General features: G+C 56.8%; 2 protein-coding genes across 3 annotated transcripts in view; one reads left to right on the top strand and one right to left on the bottom strand.

Annotated features, from left to right (window-relative positions):
* Positions 1-530: 530 nt before the first annotated feature.
* The window catches only part of LOC117006484 (parathyroid hormone/parathyroid hormone-related peptide receptor-like), a 22,770-nt gene continuing 8,788 nt past the window's right edge, over positions 531-14,512 (bottom strand). Inside the window, exons 3-15 of one of the 2 annotated variants that reach the window (XM_042779937.1) lie at positions 6,413-7,040; positions 5,275-5,380; positions 4,940-5,050; positions 4,709-4,833; positions 4,461-4,555; positions 3,917-4,091; positions 3,345-3,498; positions 3,144-3,204; positions 2,551-2,617; positions 2,189-2,283; positions 1,793-1,934; positions 1,666-1,707; positions 531-1,306 (exon numbers count right to left, since the gene is read on the bottom strand). In XM_042779937.1, the coding sequence (XP_042635871.1) occupies positions 968-1,306; positions 1,666-1,707; positions 1,793-1,934; positions 2,189-2,283; positions 2,551-2,617; positions 3,144-3,204; positions 3,345-3,498; positions 3,917-4,091; positions 4,461-4,555; positions 4,709-4,833; positions 4,940-5,050; positions 5,275-5,380; positions 6,413-6,490 (1,590 nt within the window). In that variant the 5' untranslated portion in view covers positions 6,491-7,040 and the 3' untranslated portion in view covers positions 531-967. Of the gene's footprint in view, positions 1,307-1,665; positions 1,708-1,792; positions 1,935-2,188; positions 2,284-2,550; positions 2,618-3,143; positions 3,205-3,344; positions 3,499-3,916; positions 4,092-4,460; positions 4,556-4,708; positions 4,834-4,939; positions 5,051-5,274; positions 7,041-14,512 lie in introns of those variants that run through there. The other variant, XM_042779936.1, reaches the window with a different exon arrangement.
* MYL4 (myosin light chain 4) lies at positions 9,174-13,673 on the top strand. Its single transcript, XM_033079027.2, has 6 exons — positions 9,174-9,418; positions 10,203-10,230; positions 10,756-10,905; positions 11,433-11,606; positions 12,643-12,720; positions 13,430-13,673. The coding sequence occupies exons 1-6, from the start codon at positions 9,332-9,334 to the stop codon at positions 13,456-13,458; spliced, it is 546 nt and encodes a 181-aa protein (XP_032934918.1). The 5' UTR covers positions 9,174-9,331; the 3' UTR covers positions 13,459-13,673.

The following is a 14,512-nucleotide window of genomic DNA, read 5'->3' as shown; positions in this document are numbered from 1 at the left end:
CACAGTGTCAGCTTGCGGGGCTGTGCGAGCTCCGTGGGAACAAGGGAGCAGTGTGGGCAGCATTCCAGCTGCCCTCGGAGGGATCTGTCCCTGCAGGGGCAGCTCTGCTGTGTCTTCCAAAGAGACTAAATCCTTACAAGAGTGGTTTAAAACTGAATCCTGGAGCCCTTCCCTGACTTGGCTCTTGGCTGTCTGTCCCTGCAGTTCCCTGTGCTTGCTTTGCACCACAGCTCCTCACTGGAAGGTGCAGGAATGCTCACAATTATTTACCTGCTCCCTGTCACTGTCTTTAACAAGGAGTTGCTGTCCTGAACTGTGTAGGAAGAAGAAACTCCATGCTGCCCCCAGCATGCTGTTTATCTGCCCTGTACCCAGCTCCTTGGGAATGCCTTTTCCCTCGGGTGAGGAGCTCTCCAGGCAGGGCAGGGCAGGGATGCTGGGGCTCCTGTCCGGGGCAGCACCCGTGGCTGGGAGCAGGGCCAGGGTTCCAGCCTCCCCCCCTGGCCCGTGATGGAACACAAGGATGGGAGCAAGGCAGACAGACTCTTTATTCACTTCTCAGCCTGCACGGGGATGGCAGGGCCATGACTGTTGCATGCAGGAGCCTGTTTGTTAATGGATGAGGTGTTGGGAATCCAGGTACTCCCTGCACCCTTCCAGGCCATAAAGTTGGTCCTGCCTCCTCCATCCCACCCTGTCCCAGTGCCTCCCGCTCCAGTCTGTGATTGTGGGTTGGTGTCTCCATTCACGAGCTGCAGAGATGAGGGAGGGCAGGGGAGCTCCTCAGGCTGGAGCTGGTGCTGGGTCGGGCTCTGGGCTGGGTTTCACCGCCTTGGAGAAGTCACCTCCCTCTCGTGGGGATAGGAGTGAGCACGGAGGTGTTTCCTGGTGTTTTCTCAAGGCTTTGCAAGCACCGAGATCACATCAGTGTTTCCAGCACGCCCAGGTGAGAGATCCAGCCCGTGCCTCACAGCATCGTCTCCAGCTCCTTGTTGGGCTCGGGGTGGCACTGAGTCAGGTCTGTCAAATCCACTGTGGTTTCCCCCCGGGGTTTGTGGCTCAGTTCCTGGCCGGGGCAGGGCAGGAGCTGGTCCGAGGCGCCGGGGCCGTGTCCGGGCAGGCGGGGCTGGGCCGGGAGCAGCAGCCCCCGGGTGCCCCCTGCTCCCCGCCCCGCCGGGCTCCTGCTGCAGCTCTGGGGGGCCCGGGAGCCCCGGCCGGCACAGCAGCAGCTCCCAGGGCGCGCCTGCTGCCCCAAGTCCAGCGCCAGGAGCCTCCTGAAATGAGCCTTCTTGATCTCGGCCTGCACCTGGGAGCAGAGGGGACTGCTGTGCCCAGAGACAGCAAACAGCCTCGCCTTGCCCTCTTCCCTTCCCTTCTCTGAAACTTCCCTGAAACTTCTCTGAAACTTCTCTGAAACTTCCCTGAAACTTCTCTGAAACTTCCCTGAAACTTCCCTGAAACTTCTCTGAAACTTGCCTGAAACTTCACTTCCCTTTTCCCAGTATTAACTCCTTTTTCCTTTCCCTTTTTTCCCTCCAAATCCTATTGAAAGGGATGGGACCGAGCTTTTTGCTCTGGTTATCACAGCCTGGGGCTGCAATTTTGCCTTCCCTGGCTCTAAAGGGGCTGGAAGAGGGAGCTTGGCCCCTCACTCTTCCCACTTACCTCCCCGTTGCAAAAGCAGTAGATAAAAGCCACAAAGAAACCCTGCCAAGAGACCAAAAGAGGTGGAGTTTGAGGTCCCTGAGCCTCCCTGGATGAGCATCCCTCCATGCTGGGAGCTGTCACACACCTGGGAGGAGTTGAAGAACATCTCATAGTGCATCTGGATCTGCCACAGGAGCCCCGAGACCTCGGTGTAGGGCATGGCCATGAACACCACGTAGTGCACTCCGAAAAGTGGCATCAGCACCAGCGTGGACTTGAGCAGCTTCCTGAGGGGAGAGACCTTGGAGCTGTTACCCAGGGCCTGCCCCCAGCCCCTGCAGTGCCAGGCTGGAGGTGGGAGCAGGAAGAGCTCAGAACTCCAGAGCCAGGCCCCAATCCAACAGAGCTGCCAGAAGAGCTGGCTGCATTGTCCTGCCACCCCTCCTCACTCCTCCAGCCCTTCCTGCTCCTCCTTCACGAGCTCTGGGAGCCATCCTGGCTGAGCAGGCAGCCCATGAGCTTTGGAGCTGGCAGCACTTGCCTGTACTGCTGCCGGGGGTCCAGCTTGCCCGTGGTGGTCTCCCAGAGCTTGGAGGCCAGCACCCGGACGATGCTGAGGAAGAGGAAGAAGTTCACCTGCCAAGAGACACCAGTGGTGATGGGGCCCACTGTGCCCTGGGGGACACAGCCAGGCAGCTCTGGGTGAGGTGCAGGCAGGGACAGGGCAGTGGTGCTGTGGGAGATGCAGAGCAGGAGGGACCAGAGCCCCTGGATCCCTCTGGGCTCTCCCTGGGTGCCAGAGGGGCTGGGACAAAACTCCAGTGACCACGAGCAAACAGCTCTGCTCTCTATCCATCTTCTTTTCCCCAAGGGAACTGGGAGGTTCATCCACAGGATTCTTACCATGACAGCAGTCAGGATGGGGACCTGATAAATCCACTTCATGTTCCCTGCACTGAGGTCCCAGCACCTGAAAATCCCAGTAAAGAAACTCCTTGGAGAGACCTGACACCACTGGGAAGGATGGCTCCCTGTACTCCCAGCTCCCACTCTTCAACCCTTGGTGGGCTTTGTGTAAATCTTGAGCTCTAGCTGCAAGTATTTGTAACCATGGTGGGGCAAAGCAGGTTTAAATGAGCATTAATGTTCCTGAGGGCTCCCTGGCCACCTCATCCCAAACTCCTGCTCTTCATACAGTGACCTTTCTCCTTTTAAAATGCCTCACTCTAGAATGTGCCCTTTAGGATCCATCTCTGTGCTGTTTATTGATCAAGTTATGCTGCAAACCTGCATCCCCTGTCCTCCCAAAAGCAGAACAAAACCACTATTGTTCTGCATTACTGACAGTTCTATGAACAAACCTTGAATGTGTGTTCCCTCCCGTTGTTCTTTCTGGAAAATTTTCATTTCCAAAAAGCTGTGGTGCCCACAGATGCTTTGCTGGCATTTGCAGCCCCTCTTCCCTCCCAAAGGCCCCCAAAGGTGGGTGCACATACTGTGTGTCTGCCAGCGAGGCCCTGACGCTGGCCCAGACGGACACGAACACAGCAGGGAGACCTGGAAGGGCAGGGGCAGAGTGAGCAGCAGGGTTGGAGCATCACCTTTGCAGATCAAACCAGTTCCTGCATCCCCCTGCCCTTCCCTGGGCAGTGGTGCAGCTCAGCCACGGCCAATGGCACAGCTGGGTCTGTGCTCACCCCAGCCGATGATGATGAGGACCCACAGGTAGTTCTTGTTGGACAGAAAGGCCATGAAGATCAGGCTGTGCAGGTAGAGACCTTCCACCAGGATCCAGTAGTGGTTGGTGGCCAGGAAATAGAGAAAGAGAGTCACCACCACCTTGCAGCCAACCTGTGGGCACAGGGAGATGCCTGTGTCAGCCTGGGCCCCAAAAGTGAAACCTGGTGGCTTTTGCTTTCTGGTCACCAAAACCCAGCTGTGCCTCGTGTTCTTCTTGCAGAAGCCTGAATCTCCCCTGGGATATTCCAGCATCTTCCATTCCACAGGACAGCCTCTGTACACAGGCCAAGGTGCTCTGTGCCTCTGGTGTGGCACCAGCACAGGGAGGAGCTGGGCAGAGCCAAGGGTGGAGCTGCATCCCCTGCCCTGAGCGGCACCGCCCTGGACACAACCAGACAAACTCAGGCACACTCGGACTCACCCAGACACGCTCGGACTCACTCACATACAATCGGACACGTGAGGATCCCAAGCCCTTTCCATCCCATCACAGCTCCTAAACCCCCCTTTCCCTCTGTCCACCACTTGCCAGGTGGCCGCGTTGTCCTGGCAGGGGACCCCTGAAATCGTCCTCCCTCCTGCTGGCGTCGCTGGGCGCCGTGCCCGAGTAGAGCACCATGTCCTTGAGGAAGATGCTGAGGGCCCGGCAGATGAAGGAGGTGAAGAGGTGCACGTGGATGTAGTTCCGTGTGCAGTGCAGGCGCCTGCAGAGAAGGACGTGACACAAACCAAACCCAGCTGCCCCCATCAAACCAACCCATCACACTTGGCTTCAGGGAATGGGGGGCTCAGAGTGGGCACAGAAAACACATCTGGGAGCAAGAGGGGTGTCCCCACTGCCCGAGAGCAGGGTGGGGCAGCCCAGGAGCTGGGCACGCTGTGGGTGTTTGGGGCTTTGGGAACTTGGCTGTGTCAGGTCTGTGGTTGTTCCCATTCCTTTGGGGGCTGCCCCCTCCCTGGGCTTGTGTGTGTGAACAGGGGGATGAGGAGGGGATGAGGAGGAGATGAGGAGGGGATGAGGAGGGGATGAGGAGGGGATGAGGAGGGGTTGAGGAGGGTTCTCTCACACTTACTTGAAGTAGGAGAGGATGCAGATGGCGACGATGAGGGAGGCCAGGGAGATGGAGTAGCCCACGGTGTACATGAGGTGCAGGCGGTCAAACACCTCCTGGAAGAGAAGGGCTGAGCTGCACCTCCCTGCCAGGGCACAGGGGGAGCAGGGCTGGTTTGAGGAGTGGGGAGGGAAGAGCCCCCTGCCCCCAGCACCTCCCCTGGCCCCCACCCACGCCCCGCTCCCAGCACCTCTGACAAACAAGGTTACCTTCTGGCGGCTCCGGCTCTCGGAGGAGAAGAGCAGGGCACACTCTGTGTAGTTGGCCCAGGTCTTGTTGATGCTGAGAGCCATGGCCCAGGTGCCATAGGCACTGCAGTACCTGTAGGCGTGACCTGGGAACAGCAACAGGCACCGTGGCAGCAGAAGGAGCCACGGGGAGCCCAGACTTGTCCCTGCCCCGTGGATTGTCACCAGGCTCTGCCCAGATACAGGACTTGCCTTTGTGGTTGAAGTCGTAGATGTAGTCGGGGCAAGGCACTGACACCTCCTGGCTGGGGGAGCCCCTTGGCCAGCAGATGATCCCGTCCCACTCTGGAGGGCAGCTGGGGTCTGGCCAAAGAGCAAAGACACATCTCACATCTCCAGTCAGGGCCTCTGGCTTCCCCAGGTGTGCACTGGAGCAGGGGGAGGAAAACGCTGCACCCAGAGCACAGATGGTGCCCTGAGCTCCACAAACCCCCAGGAGCCAGGTGTCCTGAGCCCCATCCAGCCCTACAGAGAGCACAGCATTGCCCGTGGTGTAACAGCTCCACCAGGGCTGGCTGACCCAATACCTTTGATCTTCTCCAGCTGGGCCTTTATGTCCCTCTGACACTTTTCCTTGGCCTCTACCAGCAGATAGATCTGCTCTTCTTTTGTGAGCACGTCATCGGGATCGACCTGCCCAGACAAAACCCAAATGAGATCCCCTTGGCTCAAGTCATGGCGTGGCTGTGCTCTCCCAGCCCTCTCCAGGAGAGTCAGATTTGGGTGGCTTTGGGTAGACTCAACAACACAGGGAAGAAAAAATCTCTTCCTGCCTTCCTGCTCCCATTTTTCCCTCTTCCAATGCTGATGCTGACCCCAAGCCCCTTCCCTCTCCATGGTCATTTCTGCTCATGGTTTTGTGCAGAGATCAGTGGCCTGTCAGGCTCCTGCCCCAGCTCCCTGTCACCCACCAGCAGCGGTGCTGGGTGTCCCTGTTGCCCATTCTGGCCCCTCCAGGCCAGCTCTGCCAAGCCCTGGGTAAAGTGACTGACCAGGGCTCAGCGAAGCAGCCACTGCCCAGTGCCCAGAGCAGACAGCACAGCCCACGGCACCTTCAGCCTCCCATCACACCTCATGTGCAAATGTCTTTTGGGGTGTTTTGGACTAAGATGCTTGAAGGGGTTTAGAGCCAGGATGACACAGCTTTGGAAGTGCAAAGGAGCTGGGATGCAGAGGGGTCACTCTTCCCAGACTGCCCCCAGTGAACACAGCCAAACCTGGCCCCAAAGAGGAGATCCAGGGCTCCCTTCCCCAAACCAGCATCTGGCTGGGTGAATGCAGGGCTGCTCAGGGGTGTGGGGCAGGATCCTGGGGGTGCTTCAGCAGGACGGGGGCCTGGCTGTGGGGGTCTCACTGGCTGTGCCCAGCTCTGCCCCCACATCCTTCCAGCCCCTCCTGCACTGCTGGTAAACCGCCCGCTCTGCTCCCCCGACACCTGCAGGGCGCTGAACCCTGCCCTGCATGTGTCCAAGAAATGGAAAAGCCATCACGCTGCAGTGCCCCCACGGCTGCTGGAAAGCTTTTAGCAGCAGTGGAGATGCTTTCCCCTCCTGCCCAGCGGCTCTGCAGAGCAGGAGCACAGCCAGCCCTGCCCAGGCCAGTGGCACACACAGCATTACAGGCAGCAGAGGGACCGGAGGAGCCCAGGGGCCACGCAGAACTTACCAGAGCCCACGCCGAGCCCAGGAGGCAGCAGCAGAGGAGAGTCACCGTGATACCTCCCACAGGGCCAGATGCCTCCATGGTGCCACCGTGTCACTCGGACGGGGACCTCAGGGACCAGAATCGCTGCCGGGGGTGGAGAGGGCTGGTGTGTTCAGCAGGACAGAGCATCTTCTGGGAGCACCTTGCTGGCTGCCAGCCCCGCTGAGGTGAGCTGGCAGTGGGGGCACAGCCCGGCCCTGGGAGAGCAGGGCTGGCTGAGCCCCCGGTCCCTGTGGGATCCCGATGAGGATCTGCTCACAGGCTGGCCAGGCAGGGGGGTTTCTCCCCCACCATGCTTGATCCTATTCTCTCTTTGCGTCTCGCCTGCTTTAAGCAGCTCCGGGAGCGTGTGCAAACAATTCCAGTTCGGATGGGGATGGCAGAGGTTTATTGGCTTAGCCCAAGGTGCTAAAATCCTCTTCATTCAAGGCAGATTCCTCTTCTCCTTTCAGAAACTTCTCTTACTGCCTGGTGGCTCATTTTTCAGCTGTCACAGCATTCCCCCACTGCTCCCATGCTCCTAAGTCCCTTCTAGCCCCACACTGGTGCCAAGGAGCCAGAGGAAGGTGTGGAAAACCCGGCGAGGTGGCTGGAGGCAGGCACAGGGTGCAAGCACGTGAGCAGCACCTCGAGCTGAGGCTCCTGCCATGGGATGTCTTTCAGGCAGACGCCAGTTTAACCCTTTTCCTTCTCAGGGGGCTGGGATGTGTTCTGGGGAGGTGTGCTGGGTGGGATCTGTCCTGCTCCCCCAGGCACCTGCAGTGACCTCAGGACACGTCTGCATTCAGCCTCCTTGGGAAAGGGGCTGGAGGCTCCATCCTGGGCAGGGGGGTAGAGGGGGCAGCCCCCCGGATGGGGTCCCACACTGTCCCTGGTCAGAGCTGGTCCCACTGCAGCCACCACCATCCCTTGTCACCGGTTATGGCCCCAGGGCTGTCCCTGCCTTTCAGGGTCATGCTGATGCCCAGCCTGCTCCCACCACCCAAACACTTCCAACACCCCCAGCAGCCCGAGCATCCCCTGGAGGAATGGGGCACAAAGAGGGGAGCCCTCTTTCCCCAGGCAGGTTGTCATTAGCGGGATGAAGCTGGAATTCAACAGCCCAGTGCCAAATCCCCGGAACAGCAGCTCCCAGCCTGGGCCCCTCCCTTGGCCTGTGTAATCCACACACAGCTCTTGCTGCCTCCCAAAGTGCCCCAGTCCTGCACAGAGCAGCAGAGGCCCCAGAACCTTCCTTGAGGTGTTCCTGGCAAGGCAGCTGGTTCTGGTCTCAGCCAGGAGCCCCCGTGGCTGCGGGATGAGGGTCAGAGTCCTGCTGGGCTCCTGCAGGAACAGGGAATCCCTCCTGCAGCGAGGGATGCACAGGGGAGCACTGCAAACCCCAAGGACAGGAGCTGCTGCTCCTGCTGATGGAATCAGACAGCAAAACGAGCCCCAGAGTGGCCATCAGCTGAAAATCAAGGCGGGACTGGGGACATTGTCTGCAGCTGCCTGGCCATGGCGTGGGTGTGACACCAGCTCTGCCAGCAGCTCCTCGGGATGCTGCAGGGCACGGAGGGTGAGCAAGGGATAAACAGTCAAACTGCACCATGAATGTTTTCTGAAGGCTCTGCTGGGTCTGGTTTCTGACCCAGAAGCTGCTGTTGAGTGAAGATGGAGTTAAGGTGAGGTTATTTTGGAGTCGGATGGATGCTGAGGGGGAGGCAGCTCAGGGGCAATTTGACTCCCCTGATTTCCAGGCGAAACCTGACCCAGGCTCTGAGTTCACACTCAGCAAAACATGTTGAGTTTTTTGCTAAATGACTTGTTATTCTCTAGAGAGCTCTGGAAAGCAATGATTGCAAATGACACGCATCCAGCCCCCTCAGCTCCCCAGTCCTTGCTAGCAATGATGGCACACAGAGAATTCCCAGCAGTCTGTGGCTGCTCCCTCCACCTGAATGACCTCTGCAACTCCTCCTTTGCCCCGGTGCCCCACACATCTTGTTTAAGTTGATGGTTTAGAATGTCTCAGTAAAACCCTTAAGCCCCATTTTCTGGGATGCTGAACTACAATGAGTTCTGTGCCTTTGTGACTCTTCAAACAGTTGGGAGGAGAGAATAAAAGCAGGAGCATCTCCCACCAGGGCCTGCCCAGCACCTGGAGAGGAGCCAGGATCTGCACTGCAGGTTTTGGAGGTGCTTGGAATGGGTGGTGCAAAGCTAGGAAAGATTTGCACTGATGAATTCAGTTGTGGCTCTGGCCATCATTTCCCTTTCCTCACTAGCCACCCTGAGGGAGGTGAGTACCTACACTGGTCCTTCCCAGGGCACCAGCTCAGCCCTGGGGAGAGACTGGGACAAAGAAGAGCCCGAGCACGAGGCCAAGGGAGTGTTCAGAGAGTTCTGAGCCCCTTTGAAGAAGCACTTCATAAAGCCTGGTCTAAAAAGGGCTGTGCAGCGCTGGCCCTCGCAGCCTGCCTGCAGCCAGGCGCGTTTTGCCGTGGGTATCCCGGCAGGTTTATCAGCCATCCTGTTGCTATTTTCTTGCGCCACTCGCGTTTAGATTTCAGCGATCACTTAGCAAGCAGCCCCCATGCAGCCCACCCGGTGCAGGTGCTGGAGGGGGACATGTCCCCCCTTTTACAGCTGGGGGGGCGGCTGGTGGCTCCGTGGAGCCAGGAGCCGATGACAATGGGCAATTGTCAAATTGGGGCCCCTCTCGTTTGAGTTTTCTTCCTTTTATAGTAAGTAGCAGTTGCTCCAGCAGCTGGCCTGCCCCTCCAGGGTGAGCTCTGGGCTCCGTATATAAGGGAAGGAGCAGCCTTTGCTTTTCATCCCTCCGATCGCTCCCCGGCTGGGCGGCAGGACTCATCCCGCACCTCCGCAAATCCCGGCGCGATGCCGCTCAGGAAACCCGACCCGAAGAAGGAAGCGGCCAAAGCAGCTCCAGGCTCGGAGCCTGCCTTCGATCCCAAGAGCGTGAAGGTGAGTGAGGAACGAAGACGTCACCGCGTTTCTCATGCCTGTCATCTGCCAGGCACAGGCGGTGCAAAGCGCTCTGCAAATGGCATCAGCCAGGCTGGAAGCCAGCCTGGAGACCGGAAAATTATCGGCGTGTGTGGATGCAGCAGGCTGGGAGTGATGCTGTCCTCGCTGGGGAGATGTGTCAGTGTTCCCCAGGCAGCCCTGCCCCGCACTCCCTGGAGGGAACCAGGACCAGCTCCTGGAGCTGCGGCTGCAGAGTCGAACCCCAGCCCCTGCTGAGACCCCGGTAAAAGCTTCTCTGCCACCCACGGTCTCCATCCTGAACTATTTTGTTGCCTGCACTGCCTCCTCCACATAAGAGCATCCTTTATCCAAGGGCACCACAACAGGAACTCGCTTTTTCCATGATTCCTTGGGATATCCACATTTTTAAGCCAGACCTGTGACAGGAGAGTTACTAAGAGCAGGCTCAGCATGGAGGCTGTTTAATCACTTGAACTTGAGATCAGGCCCTAAAATAGCATCCTTTCCACCCAAAATAATCCTGCCTGTGGTCTGAGCATCCCTCCTGCCTGCTCACCCCGCTGCTCCCCACAGGGGTCTCAGCTCCACAGCGAGGGCAGAAGCAGTGGGGAACACGGTCCAGCCAGACCTGGCACAGATATGGGGCACGGCAGGGACAGGGACCCCTCCCCGAGGCAGGGGGACCAGAGGGGACAATTCCTTTGCTGCCCTCAGCAGTAGCCCACATCTCATGCCCAGCTCTGCTTCTTTCTCTTTACAGATTGAATTCACGGCAGAGCAGATTGAAGGTAAGTGCTGAGTTCGGCTTCTCTCAGAGATGGCTTTAGAAATCGGGAATCCTTTTTCCAGGTAGTTTTTCACCAGACACAAGAGCCGAGGCCCCACACATGAAATCCCCGCTTGGGGGAAAGGCCAGCAGGATCCAGAGCCTGGCAGGGAACAGGTATTTTTCCTTCATGGTGTGAGATGGAGCCTGGGTCAAAGCCAGGGCTTCTGGTGGGAGGAACAGCCTCTGGTGACAGGGACAGCCCCAGAGTGGAGATGTGAGTGCAAAAGGGGATAAATAGAGATGTCCTGCAGCAGAGCCAGCTGCTGAGGGTGCAGGGATCCAGCAGGTCACCCAGCCAGCTCTGCAGAGGTGACAAAACCTGCTCGGGCAGCCAAGCGTCCAAGGAGCGCGGCAAACCCCAGCCCGCATTGTGCAAGCTCACTCGGGGCACAACACGCACGTGTCCGTCCCTTCCCTGCCTGCCAGGCACGACCTGCTTCCCCGGAGTGGGATCGGGGCTGCTCCGAGCTCTCCTTCCCCGCAGAGTTCCGAGAAGCCTTCGGGCTGTTTGACCGGACGCCCGCGGGGACGATGCAGATCAGCTACGGACAGTGCGGGGACGTGCTCCGGGCGCTCGGCCACAACCCCACCAACGCAGAGGTCCTCAAGGTGCTGGGCAAGCCCAAACCAGAAGGTGACAGCAGGCAGGGGACAGGGTGGGACGAGCAATTCCTGTGCTCTCTGGCAGCCAGTAGAGGGTTACATTCCCTGTAGGAAGAGCCCTGAAAAGGTGAAGGAACTGGGAAGGAAATTATGCAGACAGGCTTCATTCCTGTGGAATTCCTTCACTCCCCTTCCCCATACCATGGTGATGATATATGGGATAGGCAGTCCTCACTCAGGAATGGTGGCAAGTGATGCTTAGCAGACTTTATCCTGAACTGGGGCAAACTGGTATAACCAAACCTGTCCCAGTGCAGCCACATTACTGTGGTGACAGATGACCACCTAGTGGTTTCATTTTGGGCTGATATCAGGGGTCTCTGTGCAGACCCCTGATGTCAATACTTTATTCCTCATATTCCTCATATTCCATCTCCTCAAGGGGCTTCTCCCCTGCACTCTGATGGAAAAGAGACCAAGAGAATTAATCAAAAGGCCCTCAGAGGCTGAATTCAGCCTTATGAATTTAATCTCTGACCCCATCTCCTCCCCTTCCAGAAATGAACACAAAGATGCTGGACTTTGAGACCTTCCTCCCCATCCTGCAGCACTTCACCCGCAACAAGGAGCAGGGCACCTTCGAGGACTTCGTGGAAGGGCTGCGAGTCTTCGACAAGGAGGGCAACGGGATGGTCATGGGGGCCGAGCTGCGCCACGTGCTGGTCACTCTGGGTATGGCCGGGGCTGTGTCCTGTGCTGGTCACTCTGGGTATGGCTGGGGCCGATCTGTGTCCTGTGCTGGTCACTCTGGGTATGGCTGGGGCTGAGCTGTGTCCTGTGCTGGTCACTCTGGGTATGGCCGGGGCCGTGTCCTGTGCTGGTCACTCTGGCTATGGCTGGGGCTGTGTCCTGTGCTGGTCACTCTGGGTATGGCCGGGGCTGTGTCCTGTGCTGGTCACTCTGGGTATGGCTGGGGCTGTGTCCTGTGCTGGTCACTCTGGGTATGGCTGGGGCTGTGTCCTGTGCTGGTCACTCTGGGTATGGCCGGGGCTGTGTCCTGTGCTGGTCACTCTGGGTATGGCTGGGGCCGAGCTGTGTCCTGTGCTGGTCACTCTGGGTATGGCTGGGGCCGAGCTGTGTCCTGTGCTGGTCACTCTGGGTATGGCTGGGGCCGAGCTGTGTCCTGTGCTGGTCACTCTGGGTATGGCTGGGGCCGAGCTGTGTCCTGTGCTGGTCACTCTGGGTATGGCTGGAGCTGTGTCCTGTGCTGGTCACTCTGGGTACGGCTGGGGCCGAGCTGTGTCCTGTGCTGGTCACTCTGGCTATGGCTGGGGCTGTGTCCTGTGCTGGTCACTCTGGCTATGGTTGAGGCTGTGTCCTGTGCTGGTCACTCTGGTCATGTGCTGGTCACTCTGGGGGGCTGGTCACACAGGGCTGGCCTGGGGGGAAGCAGCTCACGTAGCTGGCTGGTCTCTCACATCTCTCATATCACAGAGGCCCTTTTCACTCTGCTGCTCACAGTCCTGAATGTGTGGCCATTTCCATCTCACGCCGCAGCTTCATGCATGGCCCAGGCAAGACAGAGACTCCAGAACATCCTCAGTTATCAGACCATAGTTGCAGTGTGGTCCATCCCTCAGGAGTGGCACACAGCTCTTCTCTAATCCCCCTCTCCCCGCTCTGGTGTCCCTGGTTATCTGGAAGAAGGACAGGAAGGTGCTGGCAGGCTGAAAACCCTTCCCCTGACCTCTCCATCCTCCCCTTCCAGGAGAGAAGATGACGGAAAGCGAGGTGGAGCAGCTCATGGCAGGGCAGGAAGATGCCAACGGCTGCATCAACTATGAAGGTAGGAGCAGGAGATTCCCATGGGAGCCACGGCTCTCTTGTCTGAGGGTGCAAAACGCATCCTCTGGACTTGATGATCTTAATGGTCATTCCTAACCCTAATGATTCCATGGTTCTATGACATCGGTGATCACTGGAAGGGAGGTGTGGACCACCCTCCAAAGCCTTTCCAAAAAAACAGAGACATGTCAGCTGGGGTGGGAACAAGGTGCTTGTGCCAGTGATTTCCAGGAAAAGCAGCTGAAGGCAGCATGTTTCCAAGGAGTTCAGGGCTGTTTTATCCACAGTTTTGGCACTGTTTTGTTGCAAGCTATTGAAAATAAACAAAGCCAGCATCTTTCTCAGCAGAGGCTAATTGGGAACATTTGGAGAGAGGGATCACTCACTGCTCCAAGAGGGTGAAAATCTGGAATAGGTGGTGGTTACATTTAGAAACCCCTAAAGCTGGAGGGCAGTAAGGAAAAGAGCAGACCAATTTACCTCGGCCTCAGAAAAATGGGGATAATGGTACAGCTCATCCCTGAGGGTTGGCATCACTCTGACCAGGTGGGGATGGCGTGCAAAGTGGGAACAGAAAGAGGAATATCAGTCCTGGCACAGCATCCCCTTCATCCTGAGGGGTCTGGGCTGGGGGTCCCCCTGCTGCCTGCCCACCTGCCTCCCCCAGCTCACAGCGTGCCCTGAGCCCTCGTGCTCTCATTTCTCCTCAGCTTTCGTCAAGCACATCATGTCTGGCTGAAGTGAGAAACTTCAGGTGAGTTCAGTGACCATTCCTGCTGCTCACTCCAAAATTGGAAACCCTGCAAGCAACAACCAGGGGCAGAGAAGCCAAGACCCAAACCTGCAGTGGATTAATGCCACAGGAATAATCCCAGCTCTGAAGGCACAGAAGTTGTGTTGATGATAAGGAATTTCATTTGTAACTCCTGCCAATAAAAATGTATGAGGACAGCATCACCCCTGTGATGGTCATTTGTGGTCTGGGAAGAAAGAGGGGGTGGATGGTGCCACGTTTTCTAACCTGCCAGAAGCTGAGAGGGTCAACAGCAGCCAGGGGAAATCAAGTTTTAAACCACATCAGTGAATGACTCGATACTAAGAAAATATTAACTATTTAGAAAGGAAATTTCCAAACTGAGAAATGTATTTCCCATTAATGTTACAAAGAATATGGGAAATGTACCAGGGATGTTTGTTAAACTTCTTAGTGTTCCTTGAGATCTGCCTGGGAAAACAGGAACATTGCTAAGGGGGTGAGGTTTCTTTGAGGGTGAATTATCCCTCAAAAATCTATTCAATTGAAAAGAAAATCCAAATTGCTGCCTGCCCCCAGCTTCTCCTGACAATTTCTTATGATTTCATTATCTAATTACTTTTTAAAACATTTCTCCTACCCCTCAACGATGTAAAAGGCAGGAGACCAGGGGAAAAAATTAAAAATTACCTTCAGATGCCGCTAAATACACAAATTAAACCTTTAAAAATCTCTCCCCTCTCAAAATCTCTTTAGACATGAGAAGGTTAAAACACAGACAGACAGAAGTCTGAACTTTGAATGTTCAGCCTCCTTTCTATCTTCTTTTTAATCCATTTCTCTCCGGTTCCTGTTCAGCAGCTCAGCATATAGATGGTTGGGTGGCAAATGCTGCCAGGAGATTTAATTCTTCACATAACTATTTGCATATAAAACTCTTTTTAAAACGGTGTTGGATTACAGCTCTTGACATTTTGGGTTCATGTGAGAAGGAATACTCTGAACACTCTCATCCCAAAGACTCTTTGCATTCAGTCCT

This window comes from Catharus ustulatus, chromosome 23 (assembly GCF_009819885.2).
Source record: "Catharus ustulatus isolate bCatUst1 chromosome 23, bCatUst1.pri.v2, whole genome shotgun sequence".
Lineage (NCBI taxonomy): Eukaryota > Metazoa > Chordata > Aves > Passeriformes > Turdidae > Catharus > Catharus ustulatus.
This window is presented reverse-complemented; position numbering and strand designations above follow the sequence as displayed.

Coding starts and splice junctions, on each gene's coding strand:
- MYL4 (XM_033079027.2), top strand. CDS start 9,332: ATGCCGCTCAGGAAACCCGACCCGAAGAAGGAAGCGGCCAAAGCAGCT. Junction 10,231..10,755: donor CACGGCAGAGCAGATTGAAG/GTAAGTGCTGAG, acceptor CCTTCCCCGCAG/AGTTCCGAGAAGCCTTCGGG. Junction 10,906..11,432: donor GGGCAAGCCCAAACCAGAAG/GTGACAGCAGGC, acceptor CTCCCCTTCCAG/AAATGAACACAAAGATGCTG.